Here is a 21,341-nt window from a genome sequence, read left to right as displayed (position 1 = left end):
AGACTGATACAAATAGCAATCCTTTAACTTACCACTGCAACTTCTTTAGAGTAATTCTGACATTCTGAACTTGCAGATTCTAACTGGTTTTCTAGCTGCCTCTCCAAAAGGGATATATGCTCTTTAAGCTGAAAAAGAAAAAAACAATTCTTTTCAATACAGCATATAATCACATTATTAGGTCATTCATAGTGCCACTGTGCTTTCAATTCCACTTCTAAATTCTGCAATGTACTCCCTTCTCTTGGCTTCTAATCTGAGGAAATATGGCGAATCAAACTGTTCAGAGGGCAAAATGTCTCACACAAGACAAAAGCATTTCAGTTTTTAACTGCTGATCTACTTTTATGTGAACATGATATAGGAAATTATCGGTTGTGTGTTCAAGACGCGGATACCCAAAAATTCACCTTGAAAGTGAAACCAGAGAATTGAATCTTGGCATATAATTCTCTGTAGTGCATGGAGCTTTATTTGCTCCATGTACTATGATTTACAGAAAAGAAAAAAATAAGAGGGCAAAGTGTTTATTGGCGTTCAAAGAAGGTAAAACATCTACTGCTGTCAGGCAACAGGCAGAAAGTATCCACATGAAGAATGAACAGCTTTAAATGCTGATAAGACACTTCATTCGGCTACACTTTTTGCTGATTAAGCGTGGCACTGTAAAAGTGTCCAAGGTTCATAGTGGTTGTATCTTCTGTCATTGTTCTTTGCTCCCACACACTATCAGCTGTTAATCACTAGAACAAGACCAGTGTTTAACAGAACTGAAGGGTGCTTAAGAAAAGCTTGTTAAATCATGTTTGCAATATCAGAAAGATGCTTAATAAGTTTATCTTCATCCCTTATTGAAAATAATTGTGGCATTCTACGTATCTGTTTGCCACCGTAAAAGCAGCAAACTGCATTGAGCAAGGCACATTTAAATGTTAAAGTACAAATCAAACAGCAAATCTCCCCATGCAGTTCTCTCCAGACTTCTGACAGCTACAAACATCAGAAATCAAAACTTGAGAAGTAAAAGATAAATCCATTATAACTAGGAACATAGTGTTGCCTCATATTAAACAGAGTACAGTAAATGTAGAGAATTACAGAAACACCTCATAACACATAAAATAAGCTCCTAGGTAGCACAATAAATGTACAAAATAGAATTTTCTTTCCTGCTCAAATGTTAAATGGAGGTTCACCTGTCTGCCAATGGGACTATTGATGTCTCCAGTTATCATAAAAATACAAATGCATGAGGATACGCACCATAACCATAAAGGCTCAAGTGGGAGAATCACTGATGCAGAATACTCTCAAGATTAGTGGGAGATAGACTTCCAAGATGGCTGCACGCTGATCAACAGCTTAATTTCACCTCTCCCAGTGTGAAAAAAACTGAGAAATAAGAGCGTGTGATATTGTCAGCTTGAGTAAAATTAAATTACAAGTTGTATACACATTGTCTGGATGCCTGAAATGTAGGGAACCTGAAAACAAAATCAACCAGAAAAGGTGAACAGAACTTTGGCTGGTATGAATCAAGGAAATGATCAGCAGGAAGTAGTTCAAGCATCAGCGCTAATACAAGAGCCAGTAATTTACAAGAAAAAAATAAATCAAATATACTCAGCGGTGATTAAAATAAATAAATACTGGAGTATAATCAACTCAAATAACAAAATGCTGGAAAAAAAACAGTTTTAACTAGCTACTAACAGAACTGATAAAACTGCAACTATCAGAGGATGAACAAAAGAATAGGCTGGCTGAGTATAAGACTTCAAGAAGACCGGTTATCAAAAAAATTGTAGTTAGAAAACAAAGCCCGCAAAACATGAGGATTTTCTGTTGTACCACAGAAATTGGAAGGGACAAACTGCATTAATTTTATGAAAGCACAAATAAGCAGCTGGACTGGTAATCCACAGCAGGATTTTGTTAACTGAAAGGGCACAGAGTGTATGCTCCAAACCTGGCCATGAGAAAGCAGCAAAAAAACTGTTATCAGTACAGATGCAATTATAACTGGAAAAAAGAGTTGATCCGGATAAAACTGTGGTAGGGGAAAAGTATTAAAAATTGGAGACGGCACAGTGTTTGTAGAAAATTAATACTCACTGTACACCAGGCAGAATTTATTCCAATAATCAAGGAATGTGAAGAGGAAAGTGTGCGAGATTAAAGCTGCTAAATCCAGCTGTCTTCAGAATATTTTTCCTGTAGGATCAAATACATTTTCTGATGCAGAATAGGCTAAAGAGGAAGTAAAATTTATTCAGCAAAAAGTGAGACAGCAAACAGTAGAGGACTCTGCGTTTCATTCTTCTGACAATAACGCTCAGAGACCGACTGAATCTTTTCCAAAGTATAAAGCTTGAGAGAGAGAGAAAAAAGCACAGGAGTTGACTATGAATCAGAAGTACCTTAGACATGAACCAGAGTCGGGTGTTGGGAGATGGAGATGAACAAAACCACCACTAGCAACACTGAAATTAGTGAATAAATGGGAAACTACGAAGCATCAATCACATTTGTAAAATGTGGCTTTGGAATAAAAAGTGACTGAGAAAGACTGGACTTTTGTTGACTATTAAACTTGTGGGTGGACTGCATATATCCCACTTTATGCCAGTAATATTTAGGAGGACACAAAGTAAAAAAAAGTACATGTTTTTGTTCTTAGTATCTGTATAAAACATTTCATGATTTAAAGTACAAGTTATATACAGTAAAACAGTTTTGTTTAGTGTGTAGCTAGGGGTGTTTTAAATGTGTGAAGGGTTCTCTTCAGTGACTATTGTATGTGGTAACGATATTAAAGTAAACAAGTACTTTTTGGTTTAGGTTTTACAGCACAACAAAAGAAAGGCTGGACAAATGCAAGTTTAATGTTAATATCCTGTGACCATAGGCTGCTGAGGTGGGGGTGGGCACAGATTATATTATACATAGAATTAAGATATGTTTTCTTATTTTTTACAATGGTGAATGTCTATTGTTCTTGGATTAATCTATAAAACAAGTGTTTGTATGCAAGTAGGCTCAATAAATAAGACAAAATGATGAAAGCCATAAAAATGCCAAATTTCTTACATTTTCAAATAAATTAGCTTGTTTTCCCCATTAGCAAATGTTCAGTGGGAGTCAAGAAGTCTGCATCAGAAAACAGTTGTACATTCTTTTCCGTATTACATGCATAAAGACTCATTGCTAACTACTTTTACATGGACATAAGCTATCTGCAGGCCCAAGTAATCTTGAGAGTTCCAAGCATTCTTTCCTGAGGGAAATTGAGATTTAAAGGTGCAATGGCAAGCAGTTCAGTGAAAAATGAAGTTTGAAATTATTGGAAGAGAATGAGAGATAGCAGCCTCTGTAGCAAACTTAATACTTTAATGCATTTAACAGAACCCTATACAATTTAGTATATTTAAAGATGGCCAGTGAACTTTTTCTTAGGGCTAAGAGTTAATGTTTTCTGAAAGCATACAAGCTATTTTTTCGCATCTGGGAGGAAAAATAGAGATAAGAAAAAAACAGACAGCAATCGATTTAAGTGGGAACACAGGCTGTAGCATTCACTTAGCATGGGGAACCTTAATTTTAGACAAGGCAATGCCTAAAAATCTGGGACAATTGTTCCTACCTGCTGCATTTTTGAAGATGGACACAGTGTGCTTATTCTAAGTTAATAGGGGATGAGGGAGTTTTGAAAACAATAAATTTTTGATTGAAGGTTGTCATTAAAACAGTCGTTGTCATTAAAACAGTCGTGAAAAGTGTGACATAGGTTCGAATGGAGATAAGAAAACTCTATAAAAGATCAATCTGCCAAACACTGTTGCATGCATTAACATGAAAACTGGGAATACACATTCAAAAATGGACATGTACAATAGGTGGAAAGAGCTTTTTATCATAATGGCTACACTGTCGATATTATCTTAGAAAGTAAATGTCCTTACAGGTATAAAAAAGAAAATGGTATTGAAGTACTGATACTATGAAATGCATAGTGCAAACAGCAATGCTGCTGAAAACATTTGGAAGGAAATGCAGAACAAAGTTCATGCAAGTCCTTGTGCGGAACCTGGAGGCCACACTTAAATTTCCCCTTTCTAGATGACATTGGCTATTTAAAAAAAAAAGGGAGCAACAGCAACCCAAGTTCAAGAGAAAGAAAGAACATTCCCCAGTGGGGTACTTATCTGAATATGTCTTCTAAAGTGTGGAGTGGAACGATCGAGCTGACGTTCGACTGCCGCAGACACGTTCTGAGGTCTGTGCGTGCGGACGTCACTTACAAGGTCCATGGTTTATGGCCCTGCGTGCGACATCCCAAGCACAGGACAGCAACCAGACTTAAGCTTTTGCACAGGAGCCAGACGTTTAGGTTGCCTGAGGCAGAGTATCCCACAGTGAGAATATTGCAACATGAGAATTGAAGGACATAATAGTATTGAAGTATTTATCCTATGAAATGCAGGATGCAAACAGCAATGCTGCTGGAGACACATTTGGAAATAAACGAGCAAGTAAATTTGGCAAAGAAAGGATTTCAGGTTGGACATTCAGCAGAATATCAGAGACAAAGGAAAAGGGGGATCACTATACTGTTAGTGGGACTGCAGTGATAAAAGAGGGGAAAAAAGGCAATAGTAGATTTGTGGTAGTACTGGGCTACTGGAAAGGGAGAGAGATTATACTGACATGCATTTATATTCCACCAAAAACTGCTATTATCGAGCTTAAGAAAATTCTGGTAGAAATAACCAGCTTTTAGAAAAGAATATTACAGGGTGGACTGGAACTTGATTTTAAATAGTGAGGATGTACCGGGGGAAACTAGAGGGGAAAATATAACAAGAGGGTACTTAAGAAACAAAGTATTTGGAATGGAAAATATGGATTCAGTAGTAGGACCTCCAGAGTGAATTTTTACACATTCCCCAAAGAACAAAAACTGGGTTAGACTAGAAAGAAATTATATTTTACAGGAAAATGTAACTAACTGAAAGTTTCAGTACATATCCAATAACTACTTCAGATCATGCACTGGTAAAAACCATGACAGAAATGCATGGCAATGAAGTAAAATGAGACACTGGCACTTTCCCACCTACCTGTTAAAATAAAATAAAAAGTTATGTACCCACCATAATGTTCCATCTATGTTGACCATTTCCATTCTTTCTTGACTGTTGGGTTTGGATCAGACTCTGCCACTTTTTCCAAATTGTAAAATTCTTGAACTCTCGAGTTCCTCCCTTTACTCATAATATCCCACCAACCTACCATACGTCAGATTTAGTTTGTTGCCAGAATGGCTAACAGAGAAATGGAAAATAAGAAAATAAAGGAACCTGGAGCTCAAACGAGGAACATAGGTTTCTCCAGGACTCTGCAATCTCTCCAAGAGTAGAATGAGGAGGGGTTAGGTGGGTGGGAAGTTGAGGAAGAATGAAAATGGACAACATAACTGGAACAATGAGCAATAAAGGTATGAAAGATCAGCTCAAGTTGCAGCTGCACAATCATCATCCAAGGAAGTACTGGACAAAAAGCCTGATGAAGTGACCATGTGGAGTGGGCGCTGGGTGGTTTTGGCAAAGGTAAGCCCACTTTTTGAAAAACAAAGAATGCAAATCAGTTAACAATTTGGCCAGAGTTACTTTAGATACCGGTTTGCCTAGTTTTGAATCAGAAAAAGAAACAATTGCTTGGACTTTCTTAGATCTTTACTTCTGTAAAGGTAGAAACATTAATTGTCTCTGCACATCTAACAAATATAACAAATACTCACCTTTGTTCAAAAACTTGGGAAAGAACACTGGAAGATTAATATTAGACTCAGAAACCGCTTTTGGCAAAAAGGAAGGATTGGTCCATACAGAAAACCTTATCCTTGTGAAACAATAAAGAGGCTTAGAAGACAATGCTTGAAGTTCAGATACTCTTCTGGCAGATGTAATAGCAACTAAGAAAACAGTTTTCCAGGTCAAAACATTTAGATCAGATTTAGCCAAAGGTTCAAACGGAGGTTGAGTCAAGGCCTGAAGTACAATATTTAAATCTGAAGGAGAGTTAGGATCCTTTAGTAAAGGTCTAAATTCATAGGCTGGTACTAGGCTATCAGCCCTAGGGCCTATACAAGCCTAGCCATAACAATTCCCTGGCTATTTCTTCCCACACTATTTACTTTCCTGGACCCCTGTCTAGCAGGGCGACTGACGTGATCCCCAGGGTAAATTTCCTTTCTCCCATCAAATTGTCAAGGTTCCTTTTGAAGAGGGCCAAAGAGGCATTCTGCTTGACATGTATGGGCAGTTTATTTCAGAGTCTGGGGAGTCTCTGGGTCAAGAACCTAGCCCTCCAGCATGTTTTGTTTATTGTGATGACAAAGTTTATATCCCTGGAGCGTGTGGCTCTGAGGGATTGGGGTTTCTTTAAGTGTAGCATGTCCAGCAGCTCTGGGTTTGACATGGCCTTGTATGTTAAGCAGAGATCGCCTCTGAGTAGACTATATGCGACAGAGTATAGCTGGAGTTTTTTAAAGCAGTCAGCGTAGGGCATCTGTTTTAGGCCTGTGATTCTTTTAGTGAGGTAGTTCTGCGGCCTTTCCAGTTGTTGCAGATGTCTTCAAAGGTGCATACCAAATGGGGCGTTGTATTCTATAATGGGTCTAATGAGGGATGAGTACAGTGGGACAATGACCTCCTTTTTCCTGGATGAAAAGCCCTTAGTGATGAGGTATGCCACATAGAAGGATTTCCTGACTGTTGTGGCGATGTGGTTATCGAAGGTGAGACCACTGCCCACCTGTATCCCTAAGTCTCTTATCACACTTTCGGTGTTTAGTGTACTGCCACCTATGTGGCAATTCACGGGTACATGTTTCTCTTAGAAACGCTTCCTCTTAGAAAAGCTTTGCAAAGTTGGAAATGGCAGCTAATTGTACTCTTAATAGTTGAGGAACTAGTACCTTTGTTGAAAATTGTGGCTAAAAAGTCAATGCTATATGAAATCTGTGCTGAAAAGGGATCCATGTTTTTGCTTACGGCTCAAAGAACACATCTTTTCCATTTACTCTTGTAAAGCTTTCTGGTGGAAGTTTTATGGAAAAATAATAAAATGTGATGGATAGGGGAGGAGAATCTGGGCTGTCTAGCAATCAATGGAACTGGAGAAACCATGGGGATCAGCTTGAGTCCTGTTAAATCTAGGTGAGTCATGCCTCTCAGATGAGACAGGAGGTCTGGAATTGGATCCAGAATCCATGGTGGATGTAAAAGATGAGACCAGAGGAAGGGAAACCAAATTTGACAAGGCCAGTAAGAGGCAATGAGGACAACAGTGCTCTTCAATAGAGATGCCTTCTGTAAAAATTTTGGAATAAGGGGTAGAGGGGGATAAGTGTAATGGCAGCCAGGGGCCAAGTGTGAAGAAGAGCATCTCTTGGTAACTCCCCTGGTGGGGGCTCAGGGCAAAGAACCTGCTACATTTGTTGTTGAGGGGAGGCAAATAGACTGCAGCATGTTTGGCCCATTGATGGAATATTCTCTCCACCACGTTGATATAGACAGACCACTTGTGAAGCATAAGAATGGACCTGCTTAACTTGTCTGCAATCATGCTGATTTCCTTGGGATGTGCGTTACTACCAGAAAGCAAATGGAAGAGATTGCCCACTGCCATACTCTCATAGCTTCTTGACAAACAAGTTAAGATCTGGTCCCCCCATCTGTTGATGAACCAGACAGATATATTGTCTGTCTGGATCGCAACAGTCCTGACTAGGATAGTGTCTTGAAAGGCCTGCAATGCTAGGACAGCTGTAATCTCCAGGACAGCATGTGCCTTGGACTGTCCTTCCCAGGAAATGCCCCCCCCCCCATCAGAGCTGAAAGGCATCCATGGTTAATGTGGCCTTGGGATGAGGGAGAACAAAAAGATGACCTCTGTGGAGTGGATTGGAATGGAGCTACCACAGAAGGCAATTCTTGCATTCTTGAGTAATTTTGACTGGCATTAATGAGTGTTGGAGAATAGACCACTGGAGTGCTGAGTGCCAGGATTCTCATATGGAATCTGGCAAGCAGTACAAGGGTGATTGCTGCTGTCATGGATCCCAAGGCTTGAAGTATCACACATGCAGGAAGGGAAGAATTTTGAATTATCTTCTTGATCTGGAATTGAATGGTTTCTATTTGACAGAGGAAGAGAAGCTATTTGGGTGGCTGTATTCAGATAAGTACTGATGAATTCTGAGTCGGTATGTTGCAACTGACTGATACTCCAGCTGTGCTCCCACCTGGGAATAAGCAGTCCCCTGCTTGAAATCAGTGGATGGCTGCTTGGAGCAGTCATGAGCTAGTTGTCTCGATACAGAAATACTCCATCTCAGCAGACTCAGGTAAGCTTCTACAACTGCCATGCATTTGGTGAACACCCTGGGGGCTGTTGTCAGACCAAAGAGCTGTGCTCTGAACTGGTAATGACTGGCTCCCAGCCGGAAGTGTAGGTATCTTCTGAAGTACCTGCTCATTTTGCAACTTGAAGATCTATTGAGCATATCCAGTCGTCCTTGTGCAGAAATGTCAGAATGGACTGAACTGTAACTATCGGAAACTTTGTATACTGAACAGACTGATTCAGTCTTCCGAGATCCAAAATTAGCCTCAAGCCCCCTGTTTTTCTGGCATCAAAAAGAATCTTAAGTAAGTTCTGGATCTTGTCTGGTCTGGAGGGACCTCTGGGATGAAACTTTTTTCTAGCAGGTTTTCTCCCTAGAGAAGCTGCTTCTTTATGACTGGATGGAACATCTGGGATCTTCTTTGGAAAAGCTGGAGGGGATTGGGAAATGGTACAATATAACCTCAGGAAACTATCCTCTGCACCCATAAATCTTTTGTGATTTCCAGCCAGGCTCACTGGTGCAGGGACAGATGACCTCAAACTATCTCCAGAGGTGGACAGTTGGGCTTCCATTCAGGACTGCTGATAGGATCTGCCTGAGAAAGAATCTCTAGATCCTTGGTTATGCAGACCACCCCTGCCAAGGAGACGGCATCTTCCATTTGAGTCCCCCCCTCTACTCCTGGGGGAACTATCTCCATGCGATTCCCAAAAGGGACCCAGGGATTTCTTGAACCACATATTTCTATCACCTCATTGGTTCCTAGAAAATTACCTTTGAGGAGAAGAAAAACATACACCCACAGCAGACAGGGTTCTTTCCTTCTTGTTCACATCTGGAGAGAGTCTTTTTTACCTTGGCGCCAAACAGCGAGGTTCAGTCAAAAGGTGCATTGACAAAATAAGATTTAAATTGTTCCGCAAAAATCACACAAGCACATCCTGGCATGTCTTCTAATGGAAATGCCTGAACCCACCGCCCAGAGGTACTCTCCACAGCATGAGAGATTAGCCGCATGGACAAATCAGATACATCATGGACGAATCAGATATTGATTGAAGGGTAGTCAGCTGCAAGGAAATGGTATTGCCCTCCTCGGAGGACATGGATCCCGAAAGAGATTTGGTAAGCTCCTTGATTAAATCTCTTTGAAGTCTCTTAAAATCTGCCAAACAATTCAGTGACCTTGAAGCGAAGGTTGCTGATGCATACACATGCTTCCCAACCCTGTCCAGCTCCCTCGACTCCCTATGGGGGGGGGGGGGGGGCAGAGGAACTCTGTTCCGCTAGTTCCTTTCTCATGGCTGCTGCATCAACCAGCACTCCTACTCCAGTACAGACGGTCTTTTGGAGGTACAAGAATTTTGTCTGATATTTTGGGAATAGGCTCAACAGTGTCTGGTTCCTTCCACACCCACTAAGAGACCAGATCTACAAGCTCATCAGTGGGGGAGTCACCCAGGAGGTAGATGGGCCAGACCTGAAAGCCTCCAGAAACACTGATTTCTCTTGGAAATGGTTATTGGGAGACCAACCACCTCTTTGTTTAAGGAGTTCTAACATGTCTCCAAAGGAGACATCGTCAGGTGGTGATCTGGGGGACCCTTCCTCATCACCAAAATTAGTGTCTTCGGTGACAGACTCTTGTGGGGAGTCTGCCTCTTGCACATTCTCTTCTGAGGGACCTCCTTGGTAGGATGCTCTGGGGAGGTATCGGAAGAGATAATGACACCCTGATGGATGGACTGTAAGCTAGCTTGGACTGGCTGTCCTGGTGGAAGGGATGATCAAGGCTCAGGACTAAACAAAGAATGTGATAAAGACGTCTGATCCGAAGAGGACAGGGTAGTCTTTTCTGTAGGCATGGAGAAGACTCTCACCACTACCTCGAAAGTGGAGTGTCTAGGGGAAGCAGAAACTAATAGATCTGACAATGGACCCTCTCAGATTGTCGGCTCCAGACGTTATAAAGGCGCCTCACTCGAGGAAGATGGAAGCATGCTATCCAAACACAGGGGCTCCAATGGGAAGATACAGCTCAGACAGCTTCAGAGTTGACTCCAAAACCCCAGAGCCAATGTCAATGCTTCGGCTCTGAGAGTCCTCTGGCTCTGAAGTACTTGGTGTCAGTTGATTCAGAGAAACAGAAGAAACAATGATCTTCAGATCAGAGGAAGATGCTCCCAAGGATTTCTGCTTAGGCAACTCTGAAACTGAAGGATGGATAAGTGAAGGAGAACTCAAAGGTGGTGTGGCTCTATGAAGGCTCTCAGGACCCAATGCTGAAAGGACGCACTTGAATCTGTGTCCTGAGGAACTTCATCATCCTATCCACATCTAGTTAGGATAGTCTCCTAGACGATCGAAGAGACAAAGCTGTTGAAGGCTTAGAAAGTCTTCTGGGCAACTATTCAAGGAACAGAGATGGTAGCTTGGAAGGGATAGGCTCCAAAAGCAAAGAGGGAGTATGGATCCAAGGGGATTTTCAATTCTTGGCTTCATATCCAAAGTGGCTGGATCCAACTTTTTCAAAAGTTTATCTGGTGGCTCTGACAAAGGAGCTGAAGTCGACGTGGAAGGATGATCTCAAGACCTTTTTATGTGAATCCCTATCCTTTGTAACAGTCACCCTTTTTGTGTTGTTTTTTTAGGGGTTGAGCCCCAGCAACTGTGGTACAGTGTTGGGGGGTTCCCTTAGGACAAGCTTATTCTTCATGTCATTCAAAACCTGCTCAAATGCCACAAACTACCTCTAGCTGCTTCAGGCCTAAACAGTACATACACACTGTGTGGGTGTCAAGAGTTCAGAATCTTGTGCCCACGAAAGCCACATTTGTTGATACTGGAAGTTTTGTCCAACAATTTGTTAAACAGTAATGAAAAATTAACAATAATCAACTACAGACAGCCAAGGACGAATATCTAAAAAAGACAGGATTTTTTTTTTTTTTTACAAAAGAAAATAAAAAGTAAAGACTACCAATAATATCATTAAGAAGTACTATACAAGGTACAAAGGGAAACTCTGAGTATAACAAAAGGCCGTTAGAGGAGAAAAAGGAATGTAACAATAAAAAGGGTACAAGGAATGTATACAGAAACAAGAAGTGTGTAAGAAGAAACTAAAAGGAATTAAACTCACTTAAATGACAAACTATCCACTAAATAACCCCCAACAATCAAGAGTTTGCAATCCACATCTTTTTGCAATGGTGGCAAATTAGATCTGGGGTATGTTAGGCTGGTGGGGAATTATGGATAAAGGGAGGCGCAAGAGAGTTCAAGAATCCTAAGATCTAGAAGCAGCGGCAGAGTTGGATCTGAGGGTCAAATCCAAACCCAACAATTGAGGAATGAATGAAAATGGACATAATCAGATTAAGAGATGCTTAAGGTACAGGTAGTGGAAATGATTACAGAGTTATTAAGGAAGACAGAAGTATCTTAAGTTATAGCTACTGAGTGGGATAAAATGAAAATGGAGTTTAAAAACAGGGTAGAAAGAAAAGAAAGAGGCATGGTTAAGAATAGAAATTAGAGGGCTGACAAAGGTGAGAGTACTGCAGAATAAGGGAAATACCATAGAATAAGAGGAGGCACAAGTGCAGAAGGCTAAAGAGAAAATAAGGAAGTATCCGGATAATATGCATGGTTCAGAAAGATTGCTATTAAGCAATCAATTATTTTTTTTGACAACTGCGGAGTACAAAAACTTTTAGCAAAAAAACTTGGGCAGCAGAAAGTAGAAATGGCTGTTGTCAACCAGAGATCCTGTAGAGGTATTAGAGATATTTCAGACATTTACTAAAAATGTATTGGGTGTGAGTGTGTGCGCCTTCCATGGAAGGTTGGGCACTGGGCTGGCAACTTGAAACCGTAAAACTCCACTGCCAATCATGAGTTGACAGGTGATCCACTGTGGTGACCCCTAATTGGGAAAAGCCAAAAGAAAAATAAGAATAAAAATGCATATAAAGCAGACAAAATGTAGAAAAAGAAATGGCACAGATAGAAATATTTTTGGAAGGCTTAATTATGCCAAGGTTAGAGATAGAGGAGACAGAACAACCATCAGTTAAACAAGGAGACAACAAGATAAACATGGTGATGTATAATCAGTCTTCAAAAATGTCTTCAGAACAGATGGCATTCTTGTGGTAGTCTGTGAGTTAAGAGGGAGGAAAGTGATAAAGATATGGAAGATTTTAACAGTACTTTAAATGGAGAAGTACCAACTTCTTGGAAGAAAACTGGGGGTGGGGGGGTGGGGGCTATACAGTAACGACCCATCAGACCAAGCTTTATACAGATCCATTTCAATACCATGATTACAAAGTGTTCATGTCTATACTAGCTAAAAGAATGGCAAAGATGTTGCCAATTTGATATATATGGATCAAAGTGGTTTTGAGGGGAGGAGGTAAATATTTGACAACATTAACAGAACAAAGATGATCCAGAGGGAAGCAGAATGTTTGAAGATACTGCTGCTGTTAGTGGGTCCTGATACAGAGAAAGCATTTGACAGAGTACGCTGAGATTTTATGAACAGAGCAATGGGAGCATTTGCATTCCCCAACACAATAAAGTGAATTAGGAGAATATATGAAGGGTCAACACTTCTGCTATAGCTAGTGACCTGTTGAAACCTTCATCAGAGTGTCTACTAACACACTGGCCAAGTTTTTGAGAACTCTGGGAGAAAGCAGGTTTCTTGTGCTTTAGCTTTCCCAAGAAGGACCAGTTTCCACAGAACTACCTCCCCCTCTATGCTGGTGTATGTCCACTGTTCTTACCATTCTGCCCTCCCTCCCTATCTGTATGGCATCCCCCTTTACTTTCCATTGTAAAGTACTCATTAAGTAGTCTGATGAGGGCTTGACTACACTGGAACAATGATACCTTTAGACCTAGATGCCATATCCTTGTTTATAAGCTGTGCAATGTAGAATGATTTCCTTACTGTAGTACACTCATGGTGGCCAAAGGCCAAATCATCTACGTGAGCTCCCAAATCAAAGCGCCAGTGCTTAGGGACGCATCATCAATGCAGTAATTTCCAGGGGTGACTGCCTTTCCAAAAGGTACTACACTAAGCATGTTTTGGCACTAAGTTTTAGACTGCGACTCTGGCACCAGTTATTAGTTTGTGACAAGCCTTCTTGGAAGATATTTGTGTCTATGGGGGGATTCCATGACTGCTCCTAGTTTGCAGTCACCTGTGAACTTGGTCAGAGGCTTCTGACTTTGGCCTTGACTTCAAAGTAGTAGATGTAAAATAGGACTGGTCCCCAGCACTGAGCTCTTGGGGACTTCGCTACTGACTGGCCTTCTTGTGGAGGCAGACCCACTTATCTTGACTTATGTCCTATTTAAACTAGCTGTCTGGCATGTGATATAGGGGTTTATAATCAACTTTGTGAACTTAACAATAATGCCCAGATGGGGGTATTGTGCTGAGTGCTTTGTTCAAGACAAGGTAGGTGGTACGCACCATTTTTCCCTTGCCTATTGCTTTGGTGACCTTATGAAGTCCACCAGGTTGAGTAGGTATGACCAGCCCTTAATTAAAAGAAAAAAAAAAACTGGATTGGATCCAATGTCTGAAGGTTTCCTATGTCATTACTTACGTCTATGATTACTCCTTCCATGGCCTTACATTTGAGACTAGTCAGCCTTATTTTTCAGAGTTTTCTGGGTCTGTGGTTGGCCCACCCTTGTGCAGAGGGATAACAACTGCAGTCCTCCAATTTGCATGGCATGGAATTTGCTTGGAAGCTACTACTGAACAGTGCTTTTAGTGGCTCCACAAGACATATTTCATGCTATTAAAATGGCATCCTGGAATACTATCAGGTCCCACTGGTGCAATGTTTTTGGCCTTGCAAAGTGTATTGAGGGCCTGGTCCCTAGTGATAGCTGGGGAACTATGGCTGAGGACATTTCTTGAGATGCATCTCAGGGAGAAAGTGTGGTAAAATTGGAGCTGAATTTACTGCCCAGTAGATAGGGTATATCCTCCAGCTCAGTATAGGTGCCTCCAATTAGTGAACAAGTAGTTCAGCAAATTGTTGTGCATTACCTTTGAGGTTTCAGACACAATTGAAGAAAACCTTTTGGTTGTCCTTAGCCTGCGAGACTTACCTGGAATCTGACTTTGGGTAGACTTCGTCCCCATGAGCTATTTAGGTTGAGAAAGTTCTTACCTTACTGGGTATTATTTCCTATTTTTTGACACTGATTTTCTTCCTTTTGTTATACAGTCTGGATTCCACTAGGGTGCCCCCCCCCCCAGTTTATTTTGCACATATTCTGTGTAGGTATTGCTGACTATTCAGCTGCATACATGATTGTAAAGGGTTTTTGAGAATGACTCTGCATAGGCAGCAGTGCCCCAAGGGTTGCAAGGGGGGAGAGACCTAACATTTTGACAGGGTGTTACTTTGAAGAATTTTGCAGTGGAATAATTCCCAAGACTTCCATGGTTACTGGGGGGGAGGGGGGCTGCAATGTTTCCATATGTTTGTGAGGACCAAGTCAAGGATGCTTGCACTCCTAGTGCATGTACAAACTAGCTAGTCCAGGGCATTTGTGTTGCCAAAGTCCAGGAATTTGTTTTGTGCCTGCAAGTCTGAGATTGAGTGGGATTGCACAATTCCCAGTTTATAGTGGTTTAATTAAATTCACCCATATGTACAGTATTGGGTTGAATGGAGAGTGACTCAAATTAATTTAAGTAAGTGATATGGGTTTTCTGGGTCACAGAGGTGGACCTATTGCTTGCAAAGATGTGGCAAGTGACTTTGCTTATGGTGAGTTGTATGTGGGGAGAGCAAATGTGTCATACTGCTTGACCAGTCTTGAGGTGTGATTGTTTTAGATATAAAAAACAAGTAATCTCCGTGGTATCCCCGAAGTCTCAAAACAACCCACTAAAGTGTAGTGGGTCCAAAAACAAAACAGTGTAAGAAACTTCTCTGTGTGGAAGACTTTCAGTCCATATATTTCTAGTTAATCACTGTATATTAATCAGATCAGACAATAGTAGTAGAAGTAGCGAATGTAAACTCGTCTCAAGTCAAAACAAAACAAAAAGTAATAACAGAAAATATATAATTGTACAGCATTACAAAGTATTCGAAAGTAATCCAAGCAAGGCAGGCAGTCTGTTTCCAGTCGAAAATCCTTTATTAAGTACACAGACAAGTGATCAAAGTAAAACAAAAATAGAGTAATAATTTCCTCACAAGCTTTCTAAATGTATATATATATATATATATATATATATATATATATATATATATATATATATATAATTAGTATTGTTATTACACATAATTTTGAATAAAGTGGAAAAAAGAACCAGAAAAAAAATAAGAAAAAATGTATGTATGATGATGGAAACAAAATATACACAAATTTCAACTGATTTAAAATGGTATTTAAAACCAATCTGTAGAATAAAATAAAATAAAATACAATTAGTCATGTAAACAATGTGGCAATTTTCTAAGTTCCAGTGCACTTTTAATTGAACAGTAGTAGTTTAGTCCAGGCTTCCTAAAAGAGTTCAGCTTTAATTGCCACATGAGTTCATGTTTCTCCAGAATATTCGGGATGTCTCCTTCAAGATCACCCATGTCTATGAAATCCAGGATCTAGAACCTAAAACCTGTGCGTCTTTTATAAAGAGAAAGGTGTTTGGCTAGTGCATTATTTTTACATCCAGACCGGATTTCTGACAGATGACATGAAATCCTACGCTTGAGTTTATTTACAGTCTTGCCCACATAGAATGCATCACATTCATTGCACTGTGCCCTGTAAATTACTTTTTTAGTATTACAGTAACCCCTGCACTGGTTTTAATGATCTTCTTTAAATAAGGGCAAAAAAACTATCACCTTGCTGTATAAATATACAAAATGTACAATTAGTTTCACATCTTTTAGTGCTTTTCTCACATGGTCTAGGTTTAAATTCAACAAAACTTCTAATGTTCCTGGCCTTCCTATAAACAAATGATGGGGCTTCACCTAAGATGTTAATCAGAAAAGGGTTTCCTGTGACAATGTCCCAGTTTTCTTCAATAACATTTCTGATACTGTGATAATCCAAAGTGTATGTCAGGATGCAGCTATTTTTGCATTTGTTATTCTCTGTGGAATTACTTAACATTTTACTACTGGGGAGGTTGAGTGAAGGTGCTTCAGTCTTTCAGTTCTATAATGGGTTCCTGGATGTTTTTTTAACATCGGACTTTCATAGCTTCTCACTAGAAAATCATTCTCTAAGTTGTTCACGTTTCTCAAAAATGGTTCCATCTCTATGGTAATTCGAGCTAATCTATAGCCTTGGGACTTCACTACATTATACTTGGTTTTTGTAGGATGTAGACTTTTACTGTGGAGTAATAAAGTTAACCCTCGCTGGTTTTCTGAATAGATCAGTGGTGATTCTGTTATTGTTGGTGTCCTTGGAAATCTGCATATCTAAGAAAGTGGTTGAAGTACAGCTATGGGAAAAGGTAAACTTCAGGAAGGGGGTTGTTTGACTGAGGTAAGTGATAAAATCTCCAAGCTGCAAGGTGTCACCTCCCCACACAATAAAGACATTGACAATAAAACGTAAATAGCATGTGATATGCTGCATGCAATCTGTGTTGTTTAACACAAAGTCCTCCTCCCATTTGCCAGGGCTATGTTAGCTATACAATTATATATTTTCTATTATCACTTGTTTTGTTTTGACTTAAGACGAGTTTACGTTCGCTACTTCTACTACTATTGTCTGAACTGATTAATATACAGTGATTAACTAGAAATATATGGACTGAAAATCTTCCACACAGAGACGTTTCTTACACTGTTTTGTTTTAGATATAAACAAGACACCTCCAACTTTTGTCCCTTTCTATGCAGCAACTGGGCTACAAGTGTGGAAAGCTTTATAGCCCTGCATTGCCAGGATACACTCTGCCAATTTAAACAATGTTTCAGAGACTACACAGACTTCTACATTCTCCAGGGTTAAGACAGCTTGCAGGGAATGGAGATTTTTGTTTAGACTTCTGGTATTGAGCAGAATTATCTTTACATTACTCTGGGTTGTTTAGCTACACTGGATGATTTTATAACATTTAGGACTGCGGGGTGGTGGTGCTGCGGTAGCGTTATCACCTCACAATAAGACATTGTCCTGTTTAATTCTCAGCTAAAGCGTCTTCTGCGTGGAGGCATGCGTGAATGGGCATACCTTCGTTGAAGGTTGTGCGTCAGAGTTGGCAACTCGGCACGTAAAAATCTACTGCCAATCATCTGGTCTGGAGCTCCGCTGTGGTGACCCCTAAACCGGGAAAAGCCAAAAGACACAACAAGAATGGCATAAACCTCAATGGTTTGAGGAAGGTTTCTGCATTAAGCTGGTGTTGGATTGAAATAAGCCACTCCTTGGACATGATCTGTCCTGAGGCCTGAGGCATTGAAAAATGCAGCTTTTCATATCTAGAATGACCCACACAAGGGGCAGTCACCGTAAGGGGGTTAGACTAGATTTTTGTGCATTCAGTAAAATCCCTAGGTTTCCAAAACAATACACAGTAGCCATTTCTGACGGATTATAGTGATACAGCCCTATGACCACGTGACAGGAGGCTAAATGGTGGTCGGGACATCTGCTGGAGCTGGCACATCTGGAAGGGGGAGGGGTGATGCAGCTTGCCATTTTTGCATCTGTTCAGAGGGTTGGAGAAGAGAGCACATCTGTGTGCTTGTTCCTGCACAGAACCTCTATTGAGATCATGTGGGAGTGCTGGCTTTAAGGGGTGGGGGAAGGACAGCTATGTGAGTTATGTCACTCATGGGATAGTGACAAAGACTTTGCTGGTAAGCCCACTGTATGATGGATCCTGGGACAGACAGGGGCACATGCAGTGAGCGTGAAGGAGCTGCAAAAAACTGACAAATCTAACCACCTCAATGGTGCCTTAATGATGGCCCCTCTTAGCTAACCTTCACCCTCCTGTGATGGGAGAATGAATGGGTATGACTGGCTGGGAGGGGCTGATGATCTGCAAACAGGTGGATCAAAAATAAAGTCATATGGTGAGGGCTCAGTGCCTTCTAGAGTTCAGAAACTGAACGGGTTTATACTAAGGAACTTTCCAGTTTGGGTATATATAATTGCCTATTAGTCAAAACAATTCAAAACAACTAAGTATAATAAAGCATGAATACCACAGGCTACAGACATACGGAGAATGAACTTTAATAAAATCTAGCACCTCAGCATATGTCTTCAAGGGCTCCTTAGTATTTGCTCACCAGGGCTAATAGGCATTTATTAAAGCCCAAATACAACAAGCTACAGACACACAGAGAATGAACTTTAATAAACTCTAGTGCTTCAGCATAGGCCTTCAAGGAGTCTGTAGCCTGTTGTATTTGTGTTTTAATAAATGCCTATTAAATGCCCTGGTGAACAAGTACTAAGGCCATACATTTGGTGAAAACCACTGGCACAGAAGTTAAATGGCAAGAAGGTGAACTGGTAACTGTAACCTCCCAAGTTCAATCAAACAAACTATGGCATTTGTGAATAAGGAACATAAAACCAGGCATCCTTAATGGTTGGAATGACAAGGAAGGCATCATTCAGCAACAGTGGAAACAAGACTTGTAAGGGTAAGCACATTAAAACTTCTTTACTAGTACATATTTATTAAAATATAACAAGAAAATCATGGATTTCCACTGCTCCTCCACCTTTAGCAAAAGGAATACATCTGAGAACTATTGGTTCATAAGTATTTACTAGGCATGCAGTCCAGGAGACCATTAAGAAGCCTAGCCCAAATTCCCAATTGAAACAAAGAACTATACAGTTAAGTGGCTTGCTCAATGTCACACAGTAGGCAAATGAAAGCTGAGGGAATTACAGGAAGTAGCTTGACAGATAAAATCCATAATCCTCCAAACTCTTGAGATAGGATCTTTAAACTATTTTGCAGTCCAGCAATCCTTTTAAGGAGGAAAATTAAACTGTTTGCCCAACAAGCACCACCTTCCTCAATTATTTGTGTAAGGCCAGGCAAAACATATGCCATTTGTGAAAATAAAGGGTACTTCCTCGGCATGCCTGGAATGTTGTGACATTGACAGGAAGTGATTCTGTCAGTGTTACAAATCACTATTAAGGTAGGCAGTGCATCTGTCCTTAGGCCTGTGTCCTGAAGATGTCGAGGTTGGGATTCCTTTTGCATCCGGGATTGCTGCTTCTTCTGTAACTGCCCAAACTGCTTGTAATGCTTATGCTTGAATGTTTACTATGATATGGCTGAACCTTGGACATTCAGCTCCTTGATTACCCAAGGATTTCAGGGCTACAAAAATTATTTTAAATGACTTCAAAAAACATTGTTACATTTCTCCTCCTGCTTCTTAAAAGCTTTGAGTTGGTGCTCCTTAAGACTGTTCTTGTCTGCAAGATGACTGCGGAGCTCACCCTCAACCTGGAAAATACTCCACTCCCTACTGGCGCTGCTTAACCTGGAATGCATCAATACATGCATTTTCACAGAGACCTTGATCAAGACCATTGAAAGCACCCTAAGAGTGCAGGATTTCAACACCTATTACACGTTCAGGCCCACCACACTACAGGCATCAGTTTCTCCATTTTCATAAAGCAAAATATCACCTGTAGGCTCAACAGACAGAGCAATGACCTGGAACTCCTCCAAGTTCAACTTACCATTAACAAAATCCATTACTACATCACAGCTAACTAACTACTGGTCTCCCTCCTGTGCCCCCCTTGGCCCACACCTCTTAACTAGTATTAAGTCTCTCTGCATTAGGCCTAGCACCATTCTCCTAGGGTACGTGAACTACTCCTCCATCAAATAGGACAGTTTTACATCCCATTAACATGCATGTCCAGAGATTCTGGACTTTAACAGAAACTCTTTGGACAAGTTAGTACACACCCCAACTAGGGGAGAAAAATCCTGGACTTGGTCCTCACCAATATAGGGACAGCTCTGTTCCCTACTAGTTTTAACTTCTTTCCACCTCAAATCTGAGCATAAAATCAGTCACATACACCACAAAACTGAAACAGAAGCATCCTTAAATAACTTGGTACTCAAGAGATTATGGGAAGGCTAATCTACAGAAGCACAGTGATTATCTGGCTAAATTAAACATCTCCGCCCAACATAACACCAATGAGCATGCAGAATCCTTTACTGCCAAACTCTACGCACATGCGAATAGCTGCATAGATGCACCCATTTCCCTCTGACCGTAGGATAGAATCCAAATATAAACAGACTCTGCAATAAAAGAAAAAAACCTCAAAGACAAAAAAATATAATTCACAGCTGCCACTGCTAGCACATCTGCATCCTCTAGTCAGCTCTGATGCAGAGCACACCAACGCCATCTATGCAAACTGGTGCAGCAGGCTGAGGAAAGTATAGGAAAGAAAAAAAACAAGGGGAGTGGGAAAAGACAGAACATATAGATGTTACAAAACAGCACCTAGCTCTAAGAGTAAAGCATGCCCTAAAAGGGCCCTAATAAGGATACTGTGCTCTTTTAGATGTATATACTTAGCATTAGCTAAACGAGTACTAGTTACTCCCTATGTTAGTGCTATCAAAACACTGCTTAGTTATGTCTCTCCATGCTTCAGCATCCATTGGCCAAGCATATCAATGTAAACTGAGCCAAAAGCTGCGACTGCTCTGTGTGTAATGCATACAGCAAACCATCAGAGCAGAGGAAGTATAAAAAATTCCTTGCAAGAACCATGTCTCTTGCTAGCTCATTTACTGATGGGTCAGTGTAGACTACCTACTTCTCCTTCCTTACTTCAACCGGAAATTATTTTAGTACAAAAAGTCTTAAATAAAACCAATACAGAC

General features: G+C 40.6%; 1 protein-coding gene across 1 annotated transcript in view; it reads right to left on the bottom strand.

Moving 5' to 3' along the window:
* RRBP1 (ribosome binding protein 1) overlaps positions 1 to 21,341 on the bottom strand; it is a gene marked incomplete in the record, with an annotated part of 1,023,325 nt that overhangs the window by 226,027 nt on the left and 775,957 nt on the right. Inside the window, 1 exon segment of the mRNA XM_044056904.1 lies at positions 33 to 128. Within this exon segment, the coding sequence (XP_043912839.1) occupies positions 33 to 128 (96 nt within the window).

Source organism: Protopterus annectens, chromosome 1.part2 (genome assembly GCF_019279795.1).
Source record: "Protopterus annectens isolate FY-2018-M chromosome 1.part2, PAN1.0, whole genome shotgun sequence".
In the NCBI taxonomy this organism is placed as follows: Eukaryota; Metazoa; Chordata; order Ceratodontiformes; family Protopteridae; genus Protopterus; species Protopterus annectens.
Note: the sequence above shows the minus strand (reverse complement) of the source record. Positions and strands in the feature narration are given on the sequence as shown.